The sequence below is a fragment of the Athene noctua genome, chromosome 2 (assembly GCF_965140245.1).
Source record: "Athene noctua chromosome 2, bAthNoc1.hap1.1, whole genome shotgun sequence".
In the NCBI taxonomy this organism is placed as follows: Eukaryota; Metazoa; Chordata; class Aves; order Strigiformes; family Strigidae; genus Athene; species Athene noctua.
This window is the reverse complement of record NC_134038.1, coordinates 137,651,375-137,679,128: the sequence shown is the minus strand read 5'-3', so window position 1 is coordinate 137,679,128 and position 27,754 is coordinate 137,651,375. Positions and strand designations below refer to the sequence as shown.

Here is a 27,754-nt window from a genome sequence, read left to right as displayed (position 1 = left end):
TCACAACAATTCTTTTAGTATTAAAAAAATTAGTATACCTTTATAATTAGCAATTTAGTACACCAAAGTTATTTTAGTACAATACAATGCAGAAGCCTGTTTACATTTCACTAAGAAAAGCTCAGTATATTTTCTATGAGTTGAAGTCAGTACTTTCAGGTTTCCATTTATTTGTTCTGTTCAGTCCCCATCTGCAATACAATAGTGACAATACTATTATTTCTCTCTGTCTCAAACAGAACTTTTTTTTTTTTTTTTTTTTTTAAGATCTTTATTTATTTATTTGTGTGTGTGCGCGTGTGTGTGTGTACACATACTCCTTACCTTCGGAAAGTTTTTCCTTTGGTTATTCCCTTGGTATGTTCAGGAATAACTGTAACCTCCATTCGCAAGAGCTGAACAAATCCCACAGAATTCATGCTGAGCTAGAATCTGCTGGTTTAATTCCCTGCTGGGAGTCTGCCAGTTGGGAAACGCTGACCAGCAAGTACAGGTCTTAATTACACAAATCCAGAAGCTGCTGCCAACCTTTCCCCATTGAGAAGCATTTGCTTTCTAGTGTTCTTCTTGATGAACAGATTATCACTCAAACATAATTTATTGCTGCTTTATATTGTAAGTAATTAAATGAAGAAACCTTTTAAACTCAAGGGAATTTTAATAGGTTACTTGCAAAATGTTATTGCAGGCAACAACTTGTACATGGTTTTAGTTCCAAACCCACCAAAAAATTATACAAATCAGCATTGTAAAAGTGTCAAATTAATGCCTTACAGGCTTTGCTGGCAGAATTAATTTCTAAATTCTAGATGGGGGGAAATGTTACTCTCATTTTTTTCCTTTTCCATTTTTTTTTAGAAAAATTTACAAGTGAAATATTACTACAAAACTTTTTATAAGGAATTTTTGCAAAACATTTACATTTTTACCATCAACTATTTTTCTGTTTCAAAATCATTATGTAGATTTAATACCCTATGCTGCACATCAATTCTTGCGGGATGACAATTCAGTGACATGCATAAAAAAACACCACAAGGCATTAAAATGAAGACTTAAATACAAATATTGTTGCAATAAAACAGTTATAAAATTGAAAAATAGGACCTAAACATCATGCTTACTTAACTTTGACAAATTAACTTTTTCTCCTAGATTACACACTTTTATTACTGCTCTCGTGAAAGAATGTGATAAATAATGACTTAACACCAATTTCTAATGTAATCGGCAACACATACACAAACCTAACCAAAGAAAGTATATTTTAAGAAAAAAACTATTCTAACACTGGAGTTCTACCATGGTAAATACACTTTGCACTGATACTTACAATAAAGCAAAATTTTTAATGGTGGCAAAGGGAATGAACAGTGAAATGCCATTAAACAAGATACTACTGCACATCTGTGCCCTATTACTTACAACAGCTATATCCCACTGAGTCAAATAAAGGACATTGAAATTTACGATCCTTTTAAGACAGAAAAGTGGATTCAGAATGGTATGCAGAACAGACTGTCAAAATGTTTCTAATTCCAGTGGTAAAATGTGCACCTGCTAACACAAGTTAATGTACTTGAGATGCTATGAAGCCAACCAGATTTAGATTTTGATACATCTATAATAGGGATTCATTGCAGATTAAAAATGACTTCAGTTTCCTATCTGCATACATATGTATGCATGAAAAAATTATATATGAAATGGTTGTGCAGAATGCTCGTAACTTCAGTTTACAAAAATTGTTAACTTGTAGGAAACATGGTATTAACATTAGGAAAGTTCTTCTTTGCATAAAGAAATTTATAGCACTGATTGTGAAGCTTAATGATAAAATATATATTTGATGTTTCATTTCCTATATAATAAAATTAACAGTTAATACTACCTAATGTTCATCTGTATTAAATGTAACATCTAATTGATTCTGATGTTTTAAATCCAGATACATCAGTTAAGAGTACTTTAAATAAAATATACAAAATAATGTACAAAACCCAACTAAAATTTAAAGACTCTGTTACAAGTCTACAAAAGCTTTAAGAAACTTGAAATTTATAACCACAGTGTAAAATTGTTTTTCTTTAATCTCAAAGCTTTTTATGTAAACTGAAAGTATAAAATACCTTCAGCTTAGTATTTTGCTACAAAGGGCTGGCCTAAAGTGTACACAGTGTAAACAATGATTGGTATTCCTCTTGCTTCAAAAATACAGAAAACACCACAAGATTGATAAAGTATTCAGATGAGAAGTATATGTTTTGTGAGGGAATGCACAAGGTATCTGTTTTGTCTCTCATACTAACAGCTACCAAACACATTCTTCCTTTTGTAATTTTCAGGGAAAAAAAAAAAAACAAAACACCTTATCCTTCTTGCACTGTACTTCATTTAGTTACATCAAAAAATATTTTGGTGTATAAATTTTTTAAAAAACTGGTCATGAGAATTACTACCAAGTGACTGTTATGTGTAAAAGGTTACATTTATACCCATGGGAAGTAATTAAAAATCCTGAGTATGAAATATTTGGCCATCTTTCCTCCTTGTACATACTGGAGTTTTCACATAGAAAATGCAGTTTGTTTATGTTGTTGCTGTTTTTCATTTCCTCTATATCCCTATTAAACTGGCACATCTGAAAATGTAACCAAACCTTTGAAATCAAAAACTGTGTAGTACAAAGATAACTATATTCCTCTTTCCCCAGTTTGCTTTGTGGTTGGAGGCTCATTGTAAGATTTGATAGGTAACAGATACTTATTACCAGCCCACATATAATCCTTGAAGAGAAAATAAAGACAGTAATATTTAGGGGAAAAGAGAAAATGTTTACTTTTGATACCTTTTTTTTTGGTTAAAATGTGATAATTAATTCTTTTCTTTGGCTATTAAGTCAAAGCATAAAGAACTCAGCACATTAACCACAATATAATAAACTAGTATTTACAGAGAGAAGATACTGGAGAATGAGCTACAACACTCAATTGTCTGTTTAATTTCCATGAATTCTAACAAAATAAAAACATTTAAATGCTTAAAACTGAGTTTTTATAATTACCTACGAGTTAGAAATGGACCACAAATATTTTAAAATATAATGAAATGATATACCAAAAGTTGACACAAAAGTTGCCATATTCATTTTTCATCCTACATAAAGATACCATTACTTTTGTAAAATCTTATGTTAATATCTTTCTATGGTTTTATCTTTCCTACTGTATATACTAATTCTACGTAATCTTAACTCTCCAAACAAAGAGAGGAATTAGAACTTACTGATTGTCATTTATACACACTACTATAATGTAGTGGTCAAAATTAACTGAGGTCCATCTCAGAACCACTTCACAGCATGCATCATCCAGCTGCTATTTAAGTAATTCCAAAACTTGAGAAAAGACGGCCAAAATCAACTGACATGCTCTATGGACTCAGAAAAACTCAAAATATTTCCACTGCTGTTCAATCTGTATTCAGTTTTGCTGTGCCTTATGGGAAAATGATGTTCTCATGAAACTATTACAAATTTATTTTAAAAACAAAGTACCTTCATGAAATTATATTAATCCTAGTCAAGGTCCACCCTGGTTTACATCGATATTATCTGATTTTATAAACACATTAACATATACAAGGGGGGGGGGGGAAGTTAATTTAAAATCATTACATGATATACAGACATATAACTAAAAAAGTACAGTATTGAAATAATATTCCCCCATCTGTTTATCCAGTACATCAATTTGCGCTGTTTGTATTTTTGAAATTTTTGTCTTGTTGCACCGGTGTACACTTCCCATGCTGACCCTCCAACCTGGAACACTTACAGAAGTCACGACTGAAAGCATGATTTCCTGCTCTGTAATCCACTTTACCAGCCCACTTCCATATCCTGAAAGGTATGTAAACTTAAGTGCAGCACTAGGCGTCCACATAAATGATCCTTTCAGAATTCTTCCATGTTTGTTGAAACATTAGGGGTTGCTGGGTTTGAATCTTGAGAAATGGCAGCAACAGTGACAATTCTTGGAGAACCAAGAACCTCAGTAACTGAAGAGTCCAGTTCTCCTGAGGTAACAATAGCAAGGGCTGTTCCACCACCCTTCTTGTTCTGATGAGTTTTGACATGTTTCGAGAGATGGTCACTTCGCATAAACCTTTTAGAACATTCTGGGCACTCAAATCTCTTTTCACCTTTTTTAAAAGAAGAACAAAACCAAAATGTTACTGAAAAGAAGCATGGAACACTGCTTGATCATTTGAATCTGACCCTTTTCTAGTCAACATTTGAAGTGTCTTTAAAAGCATACAACGTTTTCTCCTCTACCTGTCTGATTTCCAGGTGTGTTCTGTTCAGTCACAGGCTTTTGGCAATCTACTCTTCACTGCTAAAGTGTTGTCAACAAATATTTCTATGCTGTGATTATCTGGTGAGAAGTTTGAATTTCAGGTCACAGGAAAATTTTCATAAACTTCCATAAACCTAACAGAGTAGGAGACGTAAGAGCCCTGAAAGAACGACTTGGTAACAAACATTCTTAAAAAAATGCTATTTAGATTACAGTGATGAGAAGTGAATTTGGAAGCATGAATCCCAAAGCTCCATGAGGATGTATGAAATTATGTCAAGAAAGATAAATTCAACATACTAAAAAGTCCTGTCACTGTTCAAACATAATTAGTGCTTAGACTTCAAGTCCTATCTTCTGATGCTATAAATTGGAGGGGGAGGGAAGGGACACCTCCTTGGGGCTAGAAACATGAGGGCTGATAAAATTTTAATTTTCTAGAAGGTCCACCTTTCCAACCTGAACTGTTAAGAGAACTTGCTTTATCAGTTCGCACTTGGAACTTAAAGAAACTTCAAGAAGACTAAACCTGATGTGTGGACTAGGTTAATAAATTTCCTAAGGATTGAGCTAATCCAAGTGAGAAGTGATGACCCTGATCCATGGCCAATCCTACATGCCTGATCTAATCTGTCAAATTTAGAGCAGGCACTAGCTAATGTACGTCAGCTATCTGTGATGAAAAGGTCATCTTTTTCAAGCATAGGTACAGAAGAACAGTTTGAACAGATCTCGTTTTATTTATTTGATATCAGTCAGCTTGAACTGATGAAAACTAAAATCTACCACTTCCTCTGTTTTAAAGTTACTTTATTTACATTTAAAAGTAGTTTTCAGAGATCCTAGAACTTTGATATCACTGTTTAACCATGGCCATTATAATTCAGATTTGCTGTACTATGCATACATAGAGGGCTGACCAACCTGTGTGGGTTCTTCTATGTCTTTGTAACTCATCACTCCTTGTAAATCGCTTGCCACAAAAGATCCAGTTGCATATAAATGGTCTTTCACCGGTATGCCAGCGCAGATGCGCTCGAAGATGAGATGTCTTGCCGTAAACTTTTCCGCATCCTTCAATATGACAGATATGTTGTTTCTTTTTTCCTGGCTCATTGCTGCCTCTAAAAAGATCAAATTTAAACAGGTAAGTAATTACATTCTAAAATATTATTAGCTGTTAGGAAAAATATTTCATGCTAATAGAGACAAATATAATCCTCTGTCTGAAAAGAAATATATAAATATACTTTCTAATAGAAAACATTTAAAATGTAGGCAATATAAAAAAATCTTATGCCCAAATGAGGCAAGTTGTGATAAGATGCCTAAATACAGACTGATAAAATTTACATTTACCTTCCTTCTCCTTCTCTGCAATTAGGACATGAGCAGGCAACTCTTCTCAATCTCTTGCCAGGTTGCACTTCCTGGTCAGAAGCTTGTTGAGCTTGTTGCAGCTGCACTTGTGTTATCTGATCAGGGCTAACAGCACCAATTGCTGCATTAGCAATGCCACCTACTGCTACAGTAACAGGAGCTATAGTGGCTTGCTGTACTTTTACTCCATCCTGTCCTTGCTGTTGACCTGTAAAATAAGAAAGTGTTTGTACCTTTTATTAGTCATTTCATAAAAATCATATCAACATTTCACTTATTATGTTCTATAGAACAAAAATCCACCTAAAGGGAAGCCACAAACCAGATATTAAATGCAGCCATTTTCCTGAAGCACTACCAGAGTACTTACCTGCTATCTTAGATAGCCCTGTTTAATATAATTTGTTATTAGAACAGTACAAGACTGCAAATTACTGATACTAAGAAATGTGAACTAGTTTAAAGTGGGTTTTTTTCAAAAGCTGAGATAAATGAGAGACCATTAAACAAAATCTTACACAGAAATATTGTTAAACCTATTGCTGACTAATGTCTTTCTAATAACCTTTGAAAGCATATCTACATTCAGAAAACTACAATTAGTTAATTTTAAAAGTTGCTGTATGGCACAATACAGAATTGTCACTTTGCAATCTGTCCTGAATCAAAACTGAGCCACAAAGGAAGTGTCACAAAGAGAAATAAATGCTGTAGGACTACACTTGAACAAGCTAGCATACCAGAGTTTTGTTGGTTTTGTGGGTTTTTTTTCCAGGATTCTCCACTTGGGATGGGGTAATTCTGATTATACGTACAAACTAGGTGATGAGAGGCTGGAGAGCAGCCCTGCAGAAGGAAGGGATTTGGGTTGATGGCAAGCTGAATATGAGCCAACAGTGTGCCCTAGCAGCCAAAAGGGCCAACCATGTCTGGGGTGCAGCACAGCACAGCTTGCTGGTTGAGGGAGGGACTGTCCCACTCTACACTGCACTGGTGCATCCCCACCTCGAGTACTGTGTGAGGTTTTGGGTGCCTCAATAAAAGAAGGACATCAAACTCAGAGTGTGTCCAGAGGAGGGCAACCAAGCTGGTGAAAGGTCTTGAGCACAAGACTTACAAGGAGCGGCTGGGGTCACTTGGTTTGTTCAGCCTGGAGAAGAGAAGGCTGAGGGGTGACCTCATCGCAGTCTACAACTTCCTCAAGGGGGGAAACGGAGGGGAAGATGCTGATCTCCTCTCCCTGGTGACCAGCGACAGGACACATGGAAATGGAATGAAGCTGCGTCAGGAGAAGTTCAAGTTGGACATTAGGAAAAGGTTCTTCACTGAGAGGGTGGTGGGTTACTGGAACAGGCTGCCCAGGGAGGTGATAATGGCACCAAGCCTGTCAGAGTTCAAATAGCTTCTGGGCAACGCTCTCAGTCATGTGATTTAGTTTTAGGTAGTCCTGTGAGGAGCAGTGAGTTGGACTCAACGATTCTTATGGATCCCTGCCAACTCTAGATATTCTATGATTTTGTTTTGCAGAAGGGAGTATGTTTTCAAGAAGACTGGAAAGCAGCTTGACAGAATAAAATGGAATTCTAAGATTGACTTGAGGAATTAAGAACTCAGTTTCATTGCAAAAGTTCATTGATCTCATTGGCTTTCTTGATCAAAGGAAATCAGGATCACCATCTTGATACTAAAGTAAAATAAAGATTATTCCAATATAGGTAAGAAGCGTAGTTTCTTGAGCAGCAGGGTAATATTACATTTGCTAAAAAAGTTAGTACTATACAGTCTAAGAAAATAATGTCACAAATTAAATCTGACACATAGATATGACTTCCAGCGACAATCTGACAACATTGAATACCAGTCCTGCCAATAACAGGAATGGGAAAAGATATCATTAGATGCTGCCATTTTCAAAAATTCAGTGCCTTCATACAAATGGGAAATAAGAGAAAATACTACCTACTTACTGAGAGAGTGTAATGACCAACTAGAATTCCTTACAATAGACTATAATATTTTAAGATTTAAAGTGCTTAATATTGAAGCATTAATTTAAAACTTAGAAATCCCTTGGAGGTAACAGGATTCAGAGAGATTCAAGCAGGTACTGCAACTTGCTTCCCAAGTATCTGTAACAGACACCATCAATGGGCAAAAGACTGAGAAAAACACTCTCTCAAGTCTAAACTGCCTAGCTACCAAGTGAGTTCATATATGACACAGCACGGGATAATGACTACTTCATTCATATGATTGATGAGGAGCAATATATATCTTGCACAAGACCATAACAGCAATAGATGAAACCTAACAAACACCACATACATGCAGATATCTTAGGACTAAAGAACATTATCTACGGAGAACCTCCCGAAGTGATTTGACTGTCCTCTAATGAGCCACTGTTGGCTACAGGAAAGAGAATAAATCTGTCTTGTGCTAGGTCAGTACCAGGTTATTTGCACCAGAAGCACTAAGTTTTCCCAGCTATCTCTCTTGGTTTCCACCTGGAACTTACACCTGATCTGCTTAGATACGAAACAACATTAATTTTTTGTCTTATTAAGCAGGCCACAAATATTGACAGATGCTGAGTACATTCACTTCTCTGAAAAGAATAAGGACAAACCCAGAAAAGAAGTCTGAATCCCACTAGCTGTTGGACAGACAGTAAAACAACAACAACAAAAAAATCTGTAAGTAGTCTGATATTTGGAGCAGAGGAATCGTAGAAAAATAATTACAGGGTTAATCTTGAGCGCAGAGCCTCCATATGTCTAGGATAGAACAAAGTCTTTCTTTTCAGAATAGCAATGTACTGGAAATAAATTTATTTCCCATCTTCTAATGGGAACGAAAAGTACTCATAAGAATCCTTAAGGGACATATGATAGGGCAAGGAGAACATTTTGGTATGAATGCAAATAGTAATATCTAGTAATTCAGTCTAACAGTGACAAAAGAGGACACAAGAGCTTCCAAAGAAAGTGCTAGTCCAGGGGCAATTCCTTGCCAGGCTTGTAAACTGCTGAAGTGCAGACTGAGTGCTATGAATAGCAGCAGTCAAAAAAGTCTGATCATTTTTGTTATATATAATGCTCATCTTAACATGATAATGCAATTGCTTGTGTTGAAACCTGCTTCAGTTTTTGGTTAGCCAGAGGTAAATAAATTAACGGGAAGAAATTGGTCAGCTTGTAGTCTTTCTCAGTATACAGACCACTCACTCTGTTAAATGTACCCAAGATGCAAACTCCTTTAATTCACAGAACAACACTACAAATGATGAGTTTATGAATGGTCACTGCAAAGTTAAAGATGTAACAGATCTTATAGCCACACCTACTGCAGCCTCTTATGTTATTTTCACTATCAGACACGTTTTCAAGTACATTAATAAGAATTATCTTTTGTTGTTACAGTCTGTTAGAGGGATGACTCCATCTGTGTCAAAGTTCTGTTTAAGCAAAAAACATCCTGGGACCTAAGCAGTCTGTGGTCAGAACATATCTGAAGAGCATAATATTCTCTCAATTTTCCCTTTCTCTCTAATTTTCTTGAAATTGATACTAAAATTTCAGTGCAACTTCCTCCCCAAACTGCCAGACCAAAGCTTTCTAAGTAAGATGTCAATTGAAGCACTTGAACCCTGAGGATGACAACTCCTTTTTTCACTCTGTGACTAGTGCTGCAGTGATGAATGTCCAGCACATAACTTTTGCTGGATCTGACCAATTCACATTTATGGGGAAGCCTTTTCAGCAGTTCTAAAAATCCAGTATGTCATGCTGATTCGATACAAACCAACTTGCAGTCTGTAAGTCATGAAAAGACCAACCACACCAGGGTCTCTTGATACTTTTCTTCTTCCGCTGACACATACTTAGTCTGCTCTGAACTTCTCTCCCCTTCCATGTGAGTGCCACACATATCTTGGAGTACAGGATACACACTACTGAGCTACAACCTTAATCTATTTATTAAACATAATATAATGATACATTTGAGTAGAAATTCTTCACAATAACTGTAAAGGTGACAATAAAAATATGAAAGAGAAAATGCCAAAAGCAAGGTTGTTCAGGAAGACAATTACATTATCTGTATGGCTTCAGTTAAACAGTAATTGGCTTCAGTTAAACAGTAATTAAATGACTGTTCTTTAGATAGCATTAACAAAGTTATTACATTTTCTAATGTGAATGTTGATTTTCTTCTTTAAATTAATCTCACAGAGTTGTTATTTTAAACTCTCTTCCCTTGGATTCTACTTACTAAATTCAGAACAGAATGTTCTGAAACTCTCAAAATATCACACAAATAGCCTTATTTAAAGATCCAGGCCACAATATTAAATAAGCAAATCTCTACTTTTTGAGGTAAAGAATAACTGAAGGAAGCACACATCTGAAAAACTCTTTGCCAGAGATTTACATAGTTACCAGAAAACACCAGGAAGTTCAAGAATGTACTTCCTGGACTTAATTTTTGTTTTGAACTCCCAAAAGAGCATCTCAACAAGCTAGCCCACTAGTAGTATACAGGATAGGAAAAAAAATTCATCTCTTCTCATTTTAACACCATTAAATAAAAAATTCTTGTTCTTTGAGAGTAAAATGTATTTTAGATCAGTTGAAAAATCTTTTCTCTTGAAGAAAAATCACAAAACTTTCACAAAACAGGTGACAGAACATGTCCTTGTCTAAATCTCAAAATGAGCATACTATAGTCGTGAGTTGTATGGGATTTTGATTTTTTTTTTTTAAAACTAGATACTAGAATCCACTATGGATCACTACGTGCTTTAACTTCTACATCACTTATTCAGGGAAGATAAGGAATTTCATTATTTTTCAAATGAAGTTTAATGAAGAAAAGATACTGAGAAAACTTAACTGTTGATATGAGTTTGTCAGTAGCCTACAAAATCTAATCAGGCAACTTCTAAAGTTTATAAAAATAAGGTTTTTTTTTTAAACAGAGAGGATCCAGATATAAATTAGCTTTTTATATGAAACAAACCGTGCTTATTCTAAAAACAGGTGGCTGAGATCATGTTATCCATACAGGAACAAAATTATGTCTGGACACTTTCTAGATGGAGAAAAAAAGACCTTTTAAAAATATTCTATATGACTTCTTACTAGGGGCATTAAAATACCATTTAAAGCCTTCCACAAATTCTGCTACAGTCATGAGATCACTTGACATTGTTTCTTCCTAACATACTCCAAACCACAAGACCCGATATCACTATGCTTCACCGTTCATAATCAAACCTTTCAGTAACAAGAGCTCTCATGTTTCAACAGATTTCAGAAAGAGGTCTAACAAATCACTACGTGAGGGAACAAAGTCACACTTCAGTTCATCTATATTATTCTGTATGAGTTGTCAAAGTAGTCGCCACACATTTGTACCTGCTTTTATAAGGTAAGTTTTTCTCAAGTTCCCATGATTTCTTTGATTAGTGATTTTCTGAAACTGTGAAACATTCTTAATTAACAAAAGCATCACTGAACTTGTGTATGACTGAACTTTATTGTGCATGCTGTCAGGTTACAACAAAACATTAGTGTACAAAATAACACTGATACCAACTACTCCATTGCATTTAAATTTTCTCTCAGGTCTAAATTCTCTTTTTCTTTTGGATAGTGACCATTTCTTTGACCACAGGACCACATGCAAACAACAAGGCAACCTGATATGGTATTTATTTTGCAAATCAAGGGCAATAAGATTCTAACTCACTGCAATATTGTGTATATGATTATGAATGAATGTAATTAAGCATAACATTATAGGAATTTTTAAAGTTTCTCAGAGGAACCTGTATGATTTTAGTCACTAATCTTTCCCATTTAAGCATTTAAGCATCACTTATTAACACAAGATAAAAGATTATCAAGATAAAGGATTTTACATCCTTTGTTCCTCAGCATCTTGCTTTCCAATTCTGCAGTAAAACTGCATCTTAGCTGTTACCACTCACACACGTTTTCTCCTACACATGAGTCTAACACAGTCATGCAAGAAAACTCAATGATTTTAAGTAATTACTGTGAAGCCAAATAATATATATACACACCTGTCTCAATTTTAGGCTTCAAGCTAATTTGCAAATAACTCCCGTAACACCACATGGATGATTTAGCATGGTACCTAGGAAGTACTTTTCTACAGAGCGACTGACCACTGAAGACCATGGTTATTAGGCTTAGCCATCCATCGTAAGTCAAAACAAGTTTCCTTTTACTACGTATCGCACCTGCATTCCTATCCTTATTCACCAGAAGTAGTGAGCATGAAAAACTACTATTTGAGGCAAATAGGGCAGAAAGGGAAGAAAAGGACTTAATTTTAATGATCCACAGAAATCATGGGAGTCAAACTTCAGAAAAATGGATATTCAAAGAGAAATTTAAGGCTAAGACAAGGACACTTCTAGTTTCTGGTACTCAGTTCCCCAGAACAATTTGATAGATTTCCTGTTGCTGTTGTGCAACCAGCATTCAGCTGTCAAAAAGATGACAGCATTAATGACAGAGAGTTATCTCAGTAGCGTGCATCTTACTGCAAAATCTGAGAAACACTCTGCAAAATGTACCTAGAGCCAAAGCAGCTAATGTTGCAAAAAATAAAACTGTTCAACTGCATATTCCAAAAAATGAAAGAGAAGTTTGCAACTGACATTCATAATCCACTGTATATTACTACAGGACAGCTAAGTAAATGACAGTCTGCAGAGTTCCAAACCTCTATAAGCATCAGCAACTCACTCATCTAAACAACTTACTGAAGCAAAGCAATGGGGGAAAAGGGGTTTCTCAGGTCCTCTTCCCCTGCATGCAACAAGTCAGCTTGCAAACATCCTTTAATATTCTTTTTCCACAATTACATATAATTTAATTTATATATGTTTACATATATTTATTTTATAAGACTATTTATTTATAACAATATATTTATATAAAAGATAATACTTTAAAATATAGCCAAGATTTAAAAATTTAAAAACATCTGTGGCAATAGTTTATAGTCAGAGATCATTTTTTTCCAACCAAAATCTACTATGAAGGAGGTTTCATGCTAAAAAATGAATCATATCTTAAAATTAAATATATGTGAAGACAACACTGAATTTCAGTATTTACACAGAAAACTATGTGATTCAGTGCTACTTAAATGGTACACAGACAATTCTGCCCTCTCTTCTACCCTGAAGCAGTGGTTTATAAAGATTTATGAAGAAACAATACGTGACAGAAGAACTCCCCAGAACAGAAACAAGGGCTGACACAAGGGACTAACACATTCTGTAGAGAAGATCAGTTTGGAGTAGAAAGAGGAATCAGATCCACCCAACTACTGCAGGAAATTTAGGCAGCACACCACAACATTGCGTCCAGGTGCCACTAAAAGCAGAAAGCTTCTAGGGCAAACTGCAACACCAACTAGACATCTGCTTTTTCTACCTCCTACAGGGGCACTGCAGTGAGTTTCTAACTTTTGATCTTCTGTCTGTTGCCAACTTTGACAAGATTTGTAAGAGCTTGTTATCCTCTCCTCCAAAAGCTTTCTATATCAAATATCTCAGTCTGTTCAAAAATTACTGAACAGCATCCTAATTAAGCTTAACTTTTGTGAAAAATACCACTTAAACATGAGATTTAAAGACAGTAAAAAGAAAGTTTGAGGGTTTTAAACACCTTAAAAAACCTGAAGTCTTCCTCCTTCTATGCAAGAATCTTACTGGTAACACAGAGACAAAACAATTCCCCGAAAGTTTCATGAAGGTACTTTAATGACTTTTCAAAAACGTAAGGCTTTGCTCAAGTGCTTTAGGACAACCTGACATTGCTTCGGTACTTTGAGACAGAAGTTTTCCCAGCTGGTAGTATCTTTCATTAAACTGGAAGACAGTTTTCTTTTTATTACTTTGTTAAACATAGGAAAGAGCTACCACAAATACAACACAGAAATGCAGCAACAACATAAAAATCAACCACCGAGCTACAGTCTCACAAAGTCTAGTCTTGCAAAACCAACTAGAGGTTTCAGTCAAAGCAAGGCAATGCCTCTGGTTGTTATGAATGCTGTGACTTCAGACGGAAAGAAAATGTAGTCAAATTTATTAGGCATTCTAAAGAAGGAACTGGAATCAGGAAAATAACTTGTTATACTACTGTTAAGGCAAGAGACCCTTTCAAAGAACCCTGATTTTCAGCATCACTGAAAAAACAGTCAAAAAGTGAAGTGTATTTAGGATGAATGTTCAGGAACACTTCTCTGCAAATGAACACAAGCAGTTCCCTGCATACTGAACCTTAGAGCAAATAGATAACTGAAAGCTCAAGTGCCAACTGCGCTGCAGAGTGTCAGATGCACTGCACTGAAACTAGTAGTAGATAGAAGAAATTGAGGTTTTAAAGTTTATTTTTATGGAACTTCTCCCTCTACCTGATCACCCCACCCCAACTCTTATGTTCTTCTACAGCTGATAGCTACAACAGAACGTGGCCCGGGTCTTTTTTCCAACTCTTCCCCTTAACTCTGAAATAGGGATAGAACTAGAAACTTGTCTGACTAGAGGAGCTCAACACCTGACAAACTGTAACAAAAAAAAAAACCCATCCCACCCTCCCCCCCCCAAAAAAATAAATAAATTCAAATGCCTATCTTACACACTTCTGCCATATGGGAACTAAAATACTGGTCTCAGGAAGTGCGTTTTTTAGCATCTCGCTTCAATTTCTGTATATTACCATGGAAATAGTAATAGCTTAATCTTGAAAGGACAGAAGGAGGCTGACATGAAAAAATGCAAACTAAGTTTCCAGCACTCCATTTGATTTTTTGGGGGTAGGTGTGGGGGTTTTTTGGTTGTGTTGTGTGTCTTTTGACTACAGTTTAGCTAGCTTACATATTTTACACTTGACTAGAAGGTTCATGAGTGTCCTTGAAGTAAACATTTTCGCTATGTGAAACATGGCCTTTACACTGATCAAGATAAAAGTAAATACACCTCTGAGCACAGGAGGGATTAGTTAACAGGTACATACATGGAAAATCCTTTCAACAGAAGGAAAGATAGCTGACTATAACTAGGTTAAATTGTATAGTATTTGATAATTTATTGAGAATAAAAAAACATTGGCAAGGTGATTAAAGGTTATTATCAGGAAAAATGAGATTCGTAAAACATTTTTAAAGACATTTTTACAGTAAGACTAAATATAAGACACAAGCCTTGGTTTTATAATAGCCTGTGGGTAGATAGACTAACCAATACAAATTTGTTTATTAAAGATGTGAAAACTGTAACTTTGTTAATGTCTTCCATCAGGCAAGGATCAACAAAGCTATATATTATAGAATCACAAACGAAGGGCCATGTAAATCTCGATCCAAACCCTGCAATCTTCTGTAACATTATGTATACAGTTTTAAAGGGACAACAGTGTCTCTTTTTGGTTCAGAACAAACTGAAGAGCTTGATGTTTTCATCAGTTACTTCCTGATGACCAAAGAAACAAGACAATCAAGGCCCATATTTCTTAAACTTCAGGATTTTGCTCAAGGGAGAAGCGGTCACACCACCACTTGAAACTACTGTATAATTAAGAAAAGTCAGACTTGTGCCTGACATGTATCCCAAAGGCTTTTTTGGTGGGATGATATTAACTGATCATTGTCTCGACAACAAAATGGTACCAGTGTGCCAATGTAGACTAAGTGTGCTTGTCAGGATAACATGGTTTACCAATGACCAGCTGATCAAGGTATATGAGACTGTTATTTGATGGCAATAGTATTAAACATCACTGGAAACTCCATTCGTAAGGATGGATGCATACAGAAATTCATATAACTATATCCCAAGCTAACCTAAGCATGTGCTAAGATGCTATGTTTCTCAAGAGACTGAAGATGTCCAGAGCTTATTCTTTTGATTAAAGTGTCATGACAAGAGCAAAATACTCATTATAAAAGTCATTTTGTTATGTCGTCCTGACTACTTCCAAAGCTACTATGCTACAGCATATAAACAACTTTAAATTATCCATTAAAATCACTGACCAATGAAAAAGCTGGTTTTCAACATTGTTTATTCTTGAAATTAATATTCCCCTTAGAACACAACATCCCATTCCATATACAGCTAGATTTTTCCAATAATCACCATTGCCATTAAACATTTTTAATATATTAAAACAGTAAGAATTTATCTTATCTACCAGTACCAAAATCATATCAAGTTAAGTACTCCATAATTTAACTTACATTGAGGAAGCTATTGAAATCAGGTTTTGAATATGCTTCTTGCTGCCCCTCTACCCCAGGGTGGTAATGGAAGAACAAGAAGGTTGGCTTAGTAAAGATCTAAGCACCCTTTAAAAAAAAAAAAAACCAAACCAACCAACCAAAACAAAACCAAAAAGCAGGCTGATGAAGATGTACAGTATCACTCAGTTTTCTTTCTCGACATTTTCTGAACAAGAAAGTTCAGCCAATTAATTTCCTGCTCTATATGCTCTGATTTCTGACAATAAGGAATGAGAGGGGATAGCAAAACCTGATATTCTCAGAGAGTGCACCTGTATTGATGAAACATTTTTAAGACCACATACTCAAACAGGGAAACACAGTTTAATGTTCTTCTTTGAAGACTTAAGAACTTACATTTAATTCTTGAAGCTAATAGCATAGAAATGGCTCACTAGAAACTTCTTTCACCTGGCAATTTTGAGCAAAGATGAACTGCTTCCCCTTCTCACTGTCTAGAAGTAATGATAAAGTCATGCCTTGTTGCTCACAGAGCAAGCAGAAAAAGCTTGTTTTGCTGAGGCATTTCTACCAGGTTATTCTCTGTAGGCAACTTAGCTGAACAAGTAGACCGAACATTCCTTATGCATAAAGTACAGGAACAGTATATTGATACTTTATTTTTAAGCTACCATCACCAAAGCAAACATCTGTTTTCACCAGCATAGTTTGTTGTTAAACTGTTACTGTCACTATTTTGAATTTCAGTTTAAAAAAAAATGCCACAACTAAAGCAATTTTGTCATTAGAAGACTAAATAGTTTTCCTATAATTACTCTGAAGCAGCTGAAAAGGATGCCAGTGCTATAATACTTAGAACACTGTGGTTCTGCAACAACTCTCAGCTCAAGGCAACCTGAGAACAGTTGTAAATGACCTCTCACGACTTCGGAAAAAGTATGCTAAATTTCTATAGTCCTCCCAACTACACCCTCAGAATGCCAAGTAAAGAAGTAAAAAAAGTAAGAAAAACACCTGCATTTCTGTTTTTGTGGAAGATAGCTCAATTCTTTGTACTTATACTGCAGATTCCATAGCTTGCAGTTTTTTTCTTTCAAGGTGTTTACTGCAGCTTGCTTGCCAATGAACATCCATGGAAACACTGCATGTTATTAAAAAAACCCCACAAAACCAACAAGATCATGTAATGCGATCACCATCTTTGAGTTTCTTGGTATTTATATTTGCCAGTTTGCTTATATATACTATGGCTATTTTAAATCCTTTTCACCTTGTTACCCCTCCTTGCTTAGCCACACAACTCATTCTGCTTCTACACACACTTACTATTACATTAACACAAGCAAGGACACACACAGGTTATGTGTTGTCATGAAAATGCATTTCCTTTTGTTCAGCAATATAGGGGTAATATTCTAGGACTTCAGACTAAACACCTTCCCCTCCATCAATAACTAGCATATGTGATAGAGATAATAGAAGATCACGAGTGGTATAAAGGCGAATCAGATAATTTAATTTTTCTTAAGACAGGAGTTTGAGAACATTATGTATCTTATATAACAATTAACACACAAGTTATTGCAGACAAGTATTGAGCATGTAAAAAAATTTACACAGACTCAAAAAAGACAAATTCACAGAAGAAAAGAAATCCATCAAGTATTATTAAATATAACAAAAACCCAAAAATCCCACTTCTAGCTCAGGAGGACCTGAGCTGCAGATCACTGAGTGGTGGGAATGTACCTGAGTGGATTATTCTCGTATGCATCACCTGCAGTTAGCATCACACAGGGTCAGAAACACCTTTGACTCATATTCATAGAATCACAGAATGGTTTGGGTTGGAAGGGACCTTAAAGATCATCTAGTTCCAAGACCCCTGCCATGGGCAGGGACACCTTCCACTAGCCCAGGTTGCTCAAAGCCCCGTCCAACCTGGCCTTGAACACTTCCAGGGAGGGGGCAGCCACAGCTTCTCTGGGCAACTTGTTTCAGTGTCTCACCACCCTCATGGTAAAGAATTCCTTCCTCATGTTCAATCTAAACATACTCTTTTTCAGCTTAAAACCATTGTCACTTGTCGTGTGACTATAGTCAGGCCTTGATAAAGTGTCTCAGTCTTTCTTGTAAGTTCCCTTCATATATGGAAGGGCTACAATAAGGTCTCCCCAGAGCCTTCTCTTCTCAGGCTGAACAACCCCAACTCTCTCAGCCTGTTCTCATAGGATACATGTTCCAGCCCATTGATCATTTTCATGGAGCTGCTCTGGACCTTCTCCGACAGGTCCATGTCTGTCTTCTATTGGGGACCCCAGAACTAGTCACAGTACTACAGATGGGGTCTCACGAGAGTGGGTAAGAGGGAGTGAATCACATCCCTTGACCTGCTGGACTAATTTCTTTTTATGCAGCCCTGTATATAATTGGCTTTCTGGGCTGCAAATGCGTACCACTGGCTCATATCCAATTTTTAATCTACCAATATCCCCAAGTCTTTCTCCACAGGGCTGCTCTCAATCCAATCATCACCTAGTTTGTATTGATATTGTTGGGATGGCCCCAACCCATGTGCAGGACCTTGCACTTGGCCTTGTTGAACTTCGAGGTTCACACTGGCCCCATTTCTCTAGCTTGTCCAGGTCACTCTGGATGGCACATCCCTTCCCTCCAGCATGTTGACTGCACCACACAGTTTGGTGTCCTTGGCAAACTTGCTGAGGGTGCACTCAATCCCACTATGTCATTAATAAATATATTGAACAGTATTGGTCCCAATACAGACCCCCCAGGGACACCACTGATTACAGATCTCCATTTGGAGATTGAGCCATTAATGGCCATCCAGCCAATTCTTTATCCATCAAATAGTTCATCCATAAAACCCATATCTCTCCAAGGCTATTGTGTGGGAACATGTCAAAGGCCTTACAGTAAATGATAATTAGCTGCTCTTCCCTTACCTACTAATAGTGTCACTCCATTGTAGAAGGCTGCCACATTAGTCAGGCGTGATTTGCCCTTCATGAAACCATGCTGGCTGTCTCTACTGATCTGTCACCCATGCCTTGACATAGCTTTCAAGAGGATCTGTTCCATGATCTTACCAGGCAGAGATGAGGCTGACTGGTTGGTATTCCCTAGGGTCCTCCTTTTTACCCTTTTTAAAAATGGGCGTGATGTTTCCCTTTTTCCAGTAACCATTCCTGAGCTACATGCATTTAATCTTACACATCATAGTATGCCTGTTTAAAGAATTTGGTAGAATGTTTCAAACTCCTCTGCAAAGTTTGAACCAGAATGATAGTAATATCTAAACAATGTCTTCAGTCTTTGAACAGCAAGTCAGAAAACCAGTGACTGTCACACAAAAAGAGATAATAAAGAAGGAAAGAGAAGAGAAATCCTTGAATACAGGCTGAAGTTGGATGCAGACAAATAGGAAAAGGCACGAGAAAGCAGGAGGAGACCTGGAGGTACTGACAAATTGCGTAACTGCTAGTAGCAGCGCAATGGAAGTAGCTGGTCAAAAAGAAAAATGCCTTGGTAACTCGCATTACTACAGAGTATGAAACAGAAGGCAAAGGTTGCACATTTTTAAAGTGTCCCAGTAAGAACACTTGGTATTGAACTTCATTATCATTAATAAATGTTTTAGAGTCCACAGCACATCTTTGCAGAAGAGTTAACTCTCCAGTTCCAGTATTGCCAGACAACAGACTGTTCCACTGAAAAGAAGTCACTCCTCCAGGTTATTTTGGTGGATAAATGCCAAATTCCCCATAATTCAGGCCATGTCACCACACATCTTAAACAAAATGGCTTGAACTTCAGTTGCAAGGTGATGGAATCTGGTCACTTTTGCATAAAGCAACTAACAAAGCTTGGACTAAGTATGCATAAAATACAAGTAATGTTTTTCACTATTTTTAAAATTAATGTGTCTCATACCCTTTTATAGGGGACAAATACCATCATCATCACATAAAATTACTTCAAGATGCATAATTATAAATCCTACAGGTAGAACACAGAACTTTTACAGGGAAGCCTTTAATTCTCAGCCTTTCATTAAAGATTAACCGGTCTGTTTTATCTCATCCCATATTCTTCAGCATCCACGAATGTTCACATTCCATGCTATTCCTAAAAAAAATATATTCAAAGCTCAGCGTGTTGAGGGACAAAAAACTTAGCCCATCAAAAGGAAATGGTTTGACGAACTATGTATTTTTCTTAGAATAATCTAGTACTAAACCAAGTTCCTTCCACAGAGTCATTTATATTGTCATTTAACACATCAGGACAAATAGAAGAACCTGAAAATAAAAAGGCAAAGGATACCTTAGTTTAAGAAGGGGATGGGGGTCAGGAATCCTTTAAACTTGCATCTAGAGCTATCACAGCAAAAGCTCTGAAAGAGGCAAGGGAACTGTGCAGTACCTGCTTGTCCCCAAGCTCACAGGGGCTAAATTCAGGAAGTCACCACCTATTAAAATTAAAGGCTATCCTGTTCTACAGGTAATCACACATAAAACAACTACAGTTCATACAGCACAGAAGAAAAGCAATTTACTTTGTACAGAACTAGCTTGCTTAAAGGCCATACTGATCTCATAGCAAGGCCAGTATTTGTACATACCTGCATGTTGAGGTAAACACAGTTGCTTTTATGTAGTCCATTGCTTGATTAGCTCTTAATTAAATAATTGTTTAAAGATCTGTTTTTAAGGTGCAGATACTTAGTTTCTATCTTCTCATTCAGCTTTCTTCTGTACATTTACTTACCGCTTTGACTGACACTTTGTACACTCAGCAAAATTCCACAGAATCAGAGCGGTGTAGACTGGACAGGATCAGTCCAACCCTCCTGCTCAAGCAGGGCCACCTACAGCAGGTTGTCCCGGACCATGTCCAGACAACCTCTGAATATCTCCAAAGATGGAGAGTCCACAACCTCTCTGGGCAGCCTGTGTCAGTGCTCAGTCACTCTCACAGTAGAAAAGTAATTTTCCTCTATATCATTGATATCGAATGAGTCTTCCCTCAGGCCAGAAACTGAAAAGACGTGAGAATTTCACTGTTTTTCCCTGCTTTTTGACGACACACAACATACAACCCAAAGTGTATACTTACTTACCAGGAGCAACATTTGAACTTTTAAAAGAACACAACAAAAAAAATCCCACAGTCATCTTACTTGGTTTATAGTAGAGCCTACACGCCTTGCGATCAGAGACTTCAAGTAACAAAGGCTAAAAAAAGCAGACTGAAATACATTATTTACTTCAAGATTTTAATATTTTTCTTCCCAAGGTGAAATCTGTCTCTTTTGAAATTTAGAATCTATTTGATAAAACGCTTAACATTTCCATAATAATTTTAAGCTAAGAATGTTTGTTATTTGCAGTTAATTATTTAGAGTACTGCTGGCTTTACTGTTTCATTTACTACTGAAAACCTAAGAAAAAAGTATCTAAATTACACCGTTGTAGAAACAACCAGGAAAACTAATGTTCATGGAACAGAAATATAACACAAGTAAAAGAAGAATCATTTTGGACAAATACTTATTGTGATTTATTTCCCTCCCCCTCAGAAACTCAGCTAGTTTGATTGGTTGGGTTTGCTTGAAGGACAAAGTAACTTACTTTCTGCCCAACAAAGTCAGAGCACCTGATTCAATGCACGGGATGAGTCCTTCACTCAGACTTTCCCCTGACACCCTCTGGACATCCTCCGGAGAGCTCATTTGTTAACACCTACTACTACTGCTTATTTGTAGCAAATGATGCACTTCTGAAGAGTTCAATTAATGTACAAAAGAGTTCACACTGACACGCTTAGGTACTGCAGAAAAAGAATGGAAATACCAGTCTGCAGATGTTGAGGTAACCAAACGGTTTATTTTTTTAAAGTGTTTCCTGTAACAATAACAGCAAACCCCATTTCAAATATAAAACATTAAATCTGAGAAAATTAATAGCTCTGATCAAGACAGCTTATTCCTTATAAGTGGCAAACAAAGTTTAGACTTTAGCATGTTTGTATTTTCTATCTTGTAACCATTCTTCCCTTGAATACTTAACATAGCATTAAGGACTGAAGGTCATGCTCTGTACTCTCCACGCTACCATGTCTCCTGTTCCCAGAGTGTAGCATCAGGAAGTTTCACAGGAGTAGAGATAAATAAGAAGGAAATGATAACTAATCTCTCACAAAGTTTGATTTTTTTCCATAATCTCAAGCCTTGGGGAACAGAAATAGTACCTTATATACAAAGGAATATAGAAAAGATTGGAGGATTCACTGATGCTCACATAAAAAGTCCTATTGAAACAGCCGTAACACCTATCTGGGGGAAAAAAAAAAAAAAGTGAAGGGGAATTCAGTGGTCATGAATCTTAAGTTTAGTTAACATATGAACCCTGTATGACTTGGCTTCTCCGGGGCCATACTTGTGACTCATTCCCCTCCTTTCATCCTTAGTTATAAATCTCAATCCCTTTATTTTCCAGATGACATCACATGCAAAGATGCAGGTAAGATAACGGAGCAAGATATCAGAATCTTTTGTTCTAATACCTCTTAGTGTGTACTAAACAATTGTACACCATTAGTAAGCAGGAAAAAATCTGCATGCAGCAAGGTTCTTCCTGCACCCCCAGATCTATGCTGGTCCCAAAGCTGTCTTCCTACGATGAGCCCCCTACCAAAGTAGGAACTTCTGTCTAACAACAGTAGTCAACCAGCACCTTCCCACGAAGAAAAAATTTTTTCAAGGCAAACTAGACTGCAAGATATTGTAGCAGCTGGTCAGCTTCAGGTAACTGAAACTTTCTTTTTAACCATTGCAGCTAAACACAAATTCAAGATTTTAATTCTGATTATGCAGATTAACATTTCCATAACACTCCTCGAGTAAATCATGTTCAGCGCGTCCAACCCAGCTCTTAGTATTTCAGCATGCCATCGAGTGCCAAAGAGCACCATAGCAGATGAAATTCTCCCAATGGCAAATTTCTTATAATCAAACTATATTTACTCTCCCCAAAATATTTCAATTAAAAGGGAACTACCCTTTTCCCAGTTAAATATTTCTCCTCTCAGTATATGATTACAAAAACACAGATTAAGAGTCAATATGATACTAACATTTGTTCATGCAAACTGGACAGTAGTTAAATATGAGTTTTTTCTTACAGTTTTATGATCAAAAGCTGTGTCTATAGTTGGATTACTCTTAAAACAAGAGTTTATTGCAACTACTACAATAGAAGACTTTTACTTGTATGAAATAAAACCAAACTCATGTAAGCAGTTCTCAAACTGGCAGAGAGAACACCTAAATCATGTTTTATCTGAAACTTCAAAAGTTATCAAGTTTTACATATAGGGCTGCCCTTGTGGGACACTGCAGAGACCTTGCACAGGATTTACTTTAGAACTAAGCTCCGTTATCCAGCCTAAAGTCTTTTAATAGCTCCTTTCCCAACTATTAGACCAGCATAACCAAACAGGCATTTCATAATACATATCAAAAGTTCATCAACAAGTGCTGAGGTACAGTTACCAGTTGGTTTTATTTTTTTAAAAAGACAAGTCACAGGAACTACGCTGTGCATAAGCATACCTTATTCCACTCAATCTCCTTGCAGAACTCAAGCTTTCAGGGGAACAACTTCAGAAGCTAGTGCAGAATACCACAGTTCCATACAAATGCATGCCACAACACAAGATATCCCAGTTCACATACTGTCACTTTTCTCATTCTACATCCCCTGTGCAGAGATTGGAAATACTGCCTGGTTGGAAAAAGCTTTCTGTTGTTGTTTTTTAAACATATCAAAGCTCTAACAGCAAAGTCTTACATGCACTCCTGAAGCCTACAAGCCTTTAATAAGATGGAGAAAAAGATCATCTAAGGATAGTTTATCAAATACAAACATCTCCATTTCAATTCACACAAATGGTAATATTAGCTCAGTGTTTAGAAGTGTCACCTTTATTAAAAATCTAAATTTCAGTGATAAGGTAATTCCTCACAGTTAAGGATTTAACATTTATTAGAGAAAATCCTGAAAAAAAGTATTCTTGCAATAGTTTAAAGAAAAAAACCCCACGCCACCAAACCAAAACAAATCCAAAACTTTGTCAGACCACTCACCTGCAACACTGGTAATGGTAACAGGAACTCCTTGCACTTGAACACCTGCAGCACTCAGGTTGGCAACACTTACTGTTTGAAGATTAGGTACTGAAGCAAGCTGGGCAGCGTTCAGAGTGATGGGGGTACCAGCAACAGCCACTGGTGCAATCTGGGCAATGGTTGTGCCACCACTTGAAGACACAGGGGTAATGGTTAGCTGTTGGGGTAACCCAGCATTTTGAACTTGAAGATTTGAAAGGCTCTGCAGATTTTGAACCTGTACAGTTTGCCAGCTGATCTGCCCTGATGGTGTTAAAGTTGGAGCCCTGATGAGCACCTGAGTTGGACTCACTGCCTGCAGCTGAACGTTCTGCAAAGGCTGCTGCTGGATGGTCTGTATAGTCTGCCCTGACTGGAGCTGAAATGACTGTGGAGGAATGGCCTGGATAATCTGCTGTTGAGGCTGCTGGATCTGTATCTGCTGCAGAATGGGCTGACCCACAATTTGGACCTGCTGAAGGGAACCCGACTGATCCTGGACATTCTGTAGTCCATTGGACTGAAGCTGACTGGAGCTCTGGGCTTCAGAGTCTGCAGCAGTTGTCTGCGGTTCTTCAGTCGTCTGCTCGGAACTGCTGCCTGTTGTGCTTGTGTACTGGCCTGTTTCTGCAGAGCTTACTAGAGTGTCACTGCTCGTAAGAGATGTTGAGGCAGTGGTCGTAGAGGTGGAAGATGAGGAAGGAGACTCTGGCATTGTAGAGGCAGAAGTGACAGGTGTAGACGATAGCTGATTTCCATTGGAAACTCCACTCTCAGTAGACTGGGCAACTTGTCCCGATCCTCCTCCAGCTGCTACGCTGTTTATCACAGGCAACGCCAGGGTTACCCCACCAATGTTTATAGGTAATGTTGTTACAACTTGTGCCTGAGTACCAGGAATAGTTTGCAGTTGCAGTGGTATGGAAACACCAGGCCTAATTTGGACTGGAACTGTCTGATTTGCTAGGTTTTGAGCAATAACGTTCCCCGAAGCTGTCCTGTTTGCAGTTGTGAGGATAGCTTGATTATTCCCTGCAGGAATAAGCTGAATTTGACCCTGTATGTCTTGTAGACCAGTAGCATTAGATGGATTGATTTGAAGTTGTTGACCTTCTGTTGTCTGAATCTGTGGGATCACTTGGTATTGGACACTACCACTTGGATTTTGTACTTGAATCACTTGGAATTGTCCAGGGGTTGTTGCAGAAGAATTGCCCGATTTGGTTTTTGAAGGAGATGTACTTCCATTGTTACTGCTGGAGGGACTTGCTGCACTCGAGGCAACAGAAGATCCTTGTTGAGCAACACTGTTTTCTTTTGAAGCAGAAGGAGCAGCAGCAACAAGCTGCCAAGCGTTTCCAGCAAGCTGAGTTGTAACCAATTCTAACTGCTGTGGCTGATTCTGAAGCTGTACCAAACCTTGATTTGGATCTATAATAATCTGCTGCTGTCCAGTTCCTTGATTCTCACCAGGAGTTCCTATTTTGCTGCAGGTGGCTGCTAGCAAAGCCAGAGGCGAAGGCTGAGAATCCTAACCATGAAGAGAGAAAACAGAACGGATTCAGGAGAAGAGCATGAACCATCAGAAGCATTAAAGTTTACACAGGAAACAGGAAAAAAAAAGGTGCTTCTGCATAGAGACCAATGATACAGCTCTGAATAAGGAAGTATGTACTTCTGTAAGTAATCTTTAAACATAAAGCCCTCAATTATCAATGAATATGTGACAGCCAGGACCTCAACCGCATCCTCAATCCAGACTTTTTTTTTTCCCCGCCTCCTAAAATAAAGACAATTTTTAAAAATGCTTCTATTAATGGAAAGCAGCTGATCACCACAAAATACAATCAAAAAAACATGTCCAGGCAATAAAAATATTGCACCCAACCAACTACGTTTCATCCAAACCAAAGAAAGATGCCCTGAGCAGGAAATGCTGTTAGCTGAACATTTAATTTTAAATGCTAATAGTTTGGGCACTTCCCTATTCGGGTGTGTGTGCTTTACCTGTGAGCCTCCAGTTTTCCCTTTTTTATTATTATTGTTGTTATTCTCTGCCTCGGGAGATTTCTCTCCCTCTGTGGGCATAGTTTCCTCCTTCTTTTGATCTGCAAAAATATCAAGTGTAACAGGTTAATTATTCACCTTCATTTATACAATAACAAAACCTACGAGCATATCCTTTTTCATTCCCAGCTTGTCGCCTTTACCTCCTCAAAAAAAACAACAGCGCAAATCATTATTACAAAAGAACGAGTCCTAAGAAACGTGGTTTGAAACCCAACCCATGGGGGCTGGAGAGTTAACACCCAGAAAGGGGAGGTTTGGTTTCCTCTCCCAGAGACAGCAGGAAAAAACCACCCACAACCCTCCTCCTCCTCCTGCCCCCTAAAGCATCGACGGCCACTCAGTGGCCGTCGATGCTTTAGGGGGCAGGAGGAGGGTTGTGCATGGGAGGGAAAGAGGGAGGAAAAGAGGAATGAAGGAGGGAGGGATGTGCACAGGAGGGAGGGTTAGCGAAGAAAGGGGGAATGGAGGAGGGAGGTACGGAGGAGGCAAGTCGGAGGGGCAGGCAGGGGAGGAAGAGAAGAAAGGGGGCATAAGAGGAAGCAGCGCGGATGGGCGGAGGGGCAGGAAGAGGGGGAGCGGGGTAAGAAGGGGGAGAAGCAGGGAAGAAAAGGGGGAACCCAGGAGGGCGGGATAGAGGGGGGATGAAGGGTGGAGGGAGGAGCGGAGGGAGGGAGGGGTGTGCACAGGAGGGAGAGAGGGAGGGGGTTACATACCGCTCATCCCGCATTAATGCCCCGCTGAGGCGCCGCTCTAGGGGGGAGGAGAAGGAGGAGGAGGAGGCGGAGGGTGGGGTGGGGGTAGCGGGGAGAAGGCCGGTCGCAGCCGGAGCTGGGAGGAGCGGGACGGCCTATTTTTCCACGAATGGCCGCCGCTGGGCTGTGGCGTAGCTGCCTCTCTCTCCGCCCGCCGCCGCCGCTGGCCTCAGCCCGCCGCCTTGAGTGACAGCTGCGGGCCGACCGGGCGGCGAGGGGGAGGGCGGGCGAGCGGCGGCGGGGGCGGGGCCCGCCGGGGCCTAACTGACGCCCACTGAGCAGGAAACCGAGCCCAGCCGCCAGCCTCTCGGCCGCCCCTCTCCGCCTCAGCCCGGCTCCCCACGCCGGAGGCAGGAGGCGGGGCGGGGGCGGGACGCGGCTCCCCGCGAGCCCGGCCCCGGTAGGCAGCGGGGCAGGCGGAGGGGCCTCCTCGTCCTCTTCCTCCTCCTCCTCGTCTTCTGGCCGCCCGTGCCGCGCGCCGGGCGGGAGGGGGCGTGGCTCCCGGGGCGCGCGCGCTCCGGGGCGGGAGCGGAGGCGGCAGCTGCCCTCGGCGCGGGCGGGCCGCCCCGGCTCCCGCGCTCGTGCCGCTCTTGACAGCGCGAGGGGCGGGGGGGGCGGGGGGCAGGCGAAGGGCGGGGCCCGGCCGCCGCGGGGCGGGGCCCAGCCCGGCCGTAGCCCTCGGGTTGCCCGCGGCCCGCCGCCGCTCGGGTGCT

At 38.7% G+C, this 27,754-nt stretch overlaps 1 protein-coding gene across 2 annotated transcripts; it reads right to left on the bottom strand.

The window, feature by feature from the left end:
• SP4 (Sp4 transcription factor) lies at positions 1-27,520 on the bottom strand. 2 transcript variants are annotated; one of them, XM_074900396.1, is made up of 6 exons: positions 27,003-27,520; positions 26,227-26,327; positions 24,199-25,750; positions 5,718-5,946; positions 5,283-5,482; positions 1-4,203 (listed from the first exon to the last, which is right to left on the bottom strand). In XM_074900396.1, the coding sequence occupies exons 1-6, from the start codon at positions 27,007-27,009 to the stop codon at positions 3,956-3,958; spliced, it is 2,337 nt and encodes a 778-aa protein (XP_074756497.1). In that variant the 5' UTR covers positions 27,010-27,520; the 3' UTR covers positions 1-3,955. The 2 variants fall into 2 exon arrangements, with proteins under 2 accessions (XP_074756497.1, XP_074756498.1); XM_074900397.1 differs by lacking the exon at positions 27,003-27,520 and adding an exon at positions 26,430-26,589.
• Positions 27,521-27,754: the final 234 nt, after the last annotated feature.

What these genes read in the sequence shown, in the direction of transcription:
- SP4 (XM_074900396.1), bottom strand. An exon ending in GGAAAACTGGAGGCTCACAG is followed by an intron (nt 25,751 to 26,226) that starts GTAAAGCACACA and finishes CTTCATGGTTAG; the next exon opens with GATTCTCAGCCTTCGCCTCT. An exon ending in TGCAGAGAAGGAGAAGGAAG is followed by an intron (nt 5,483 to 5,717) that starts GTAAATGTAAAT and finishes TGATCTTTTTAG; the next exon opens with AGGCAGCAATGAGCCAGGAA.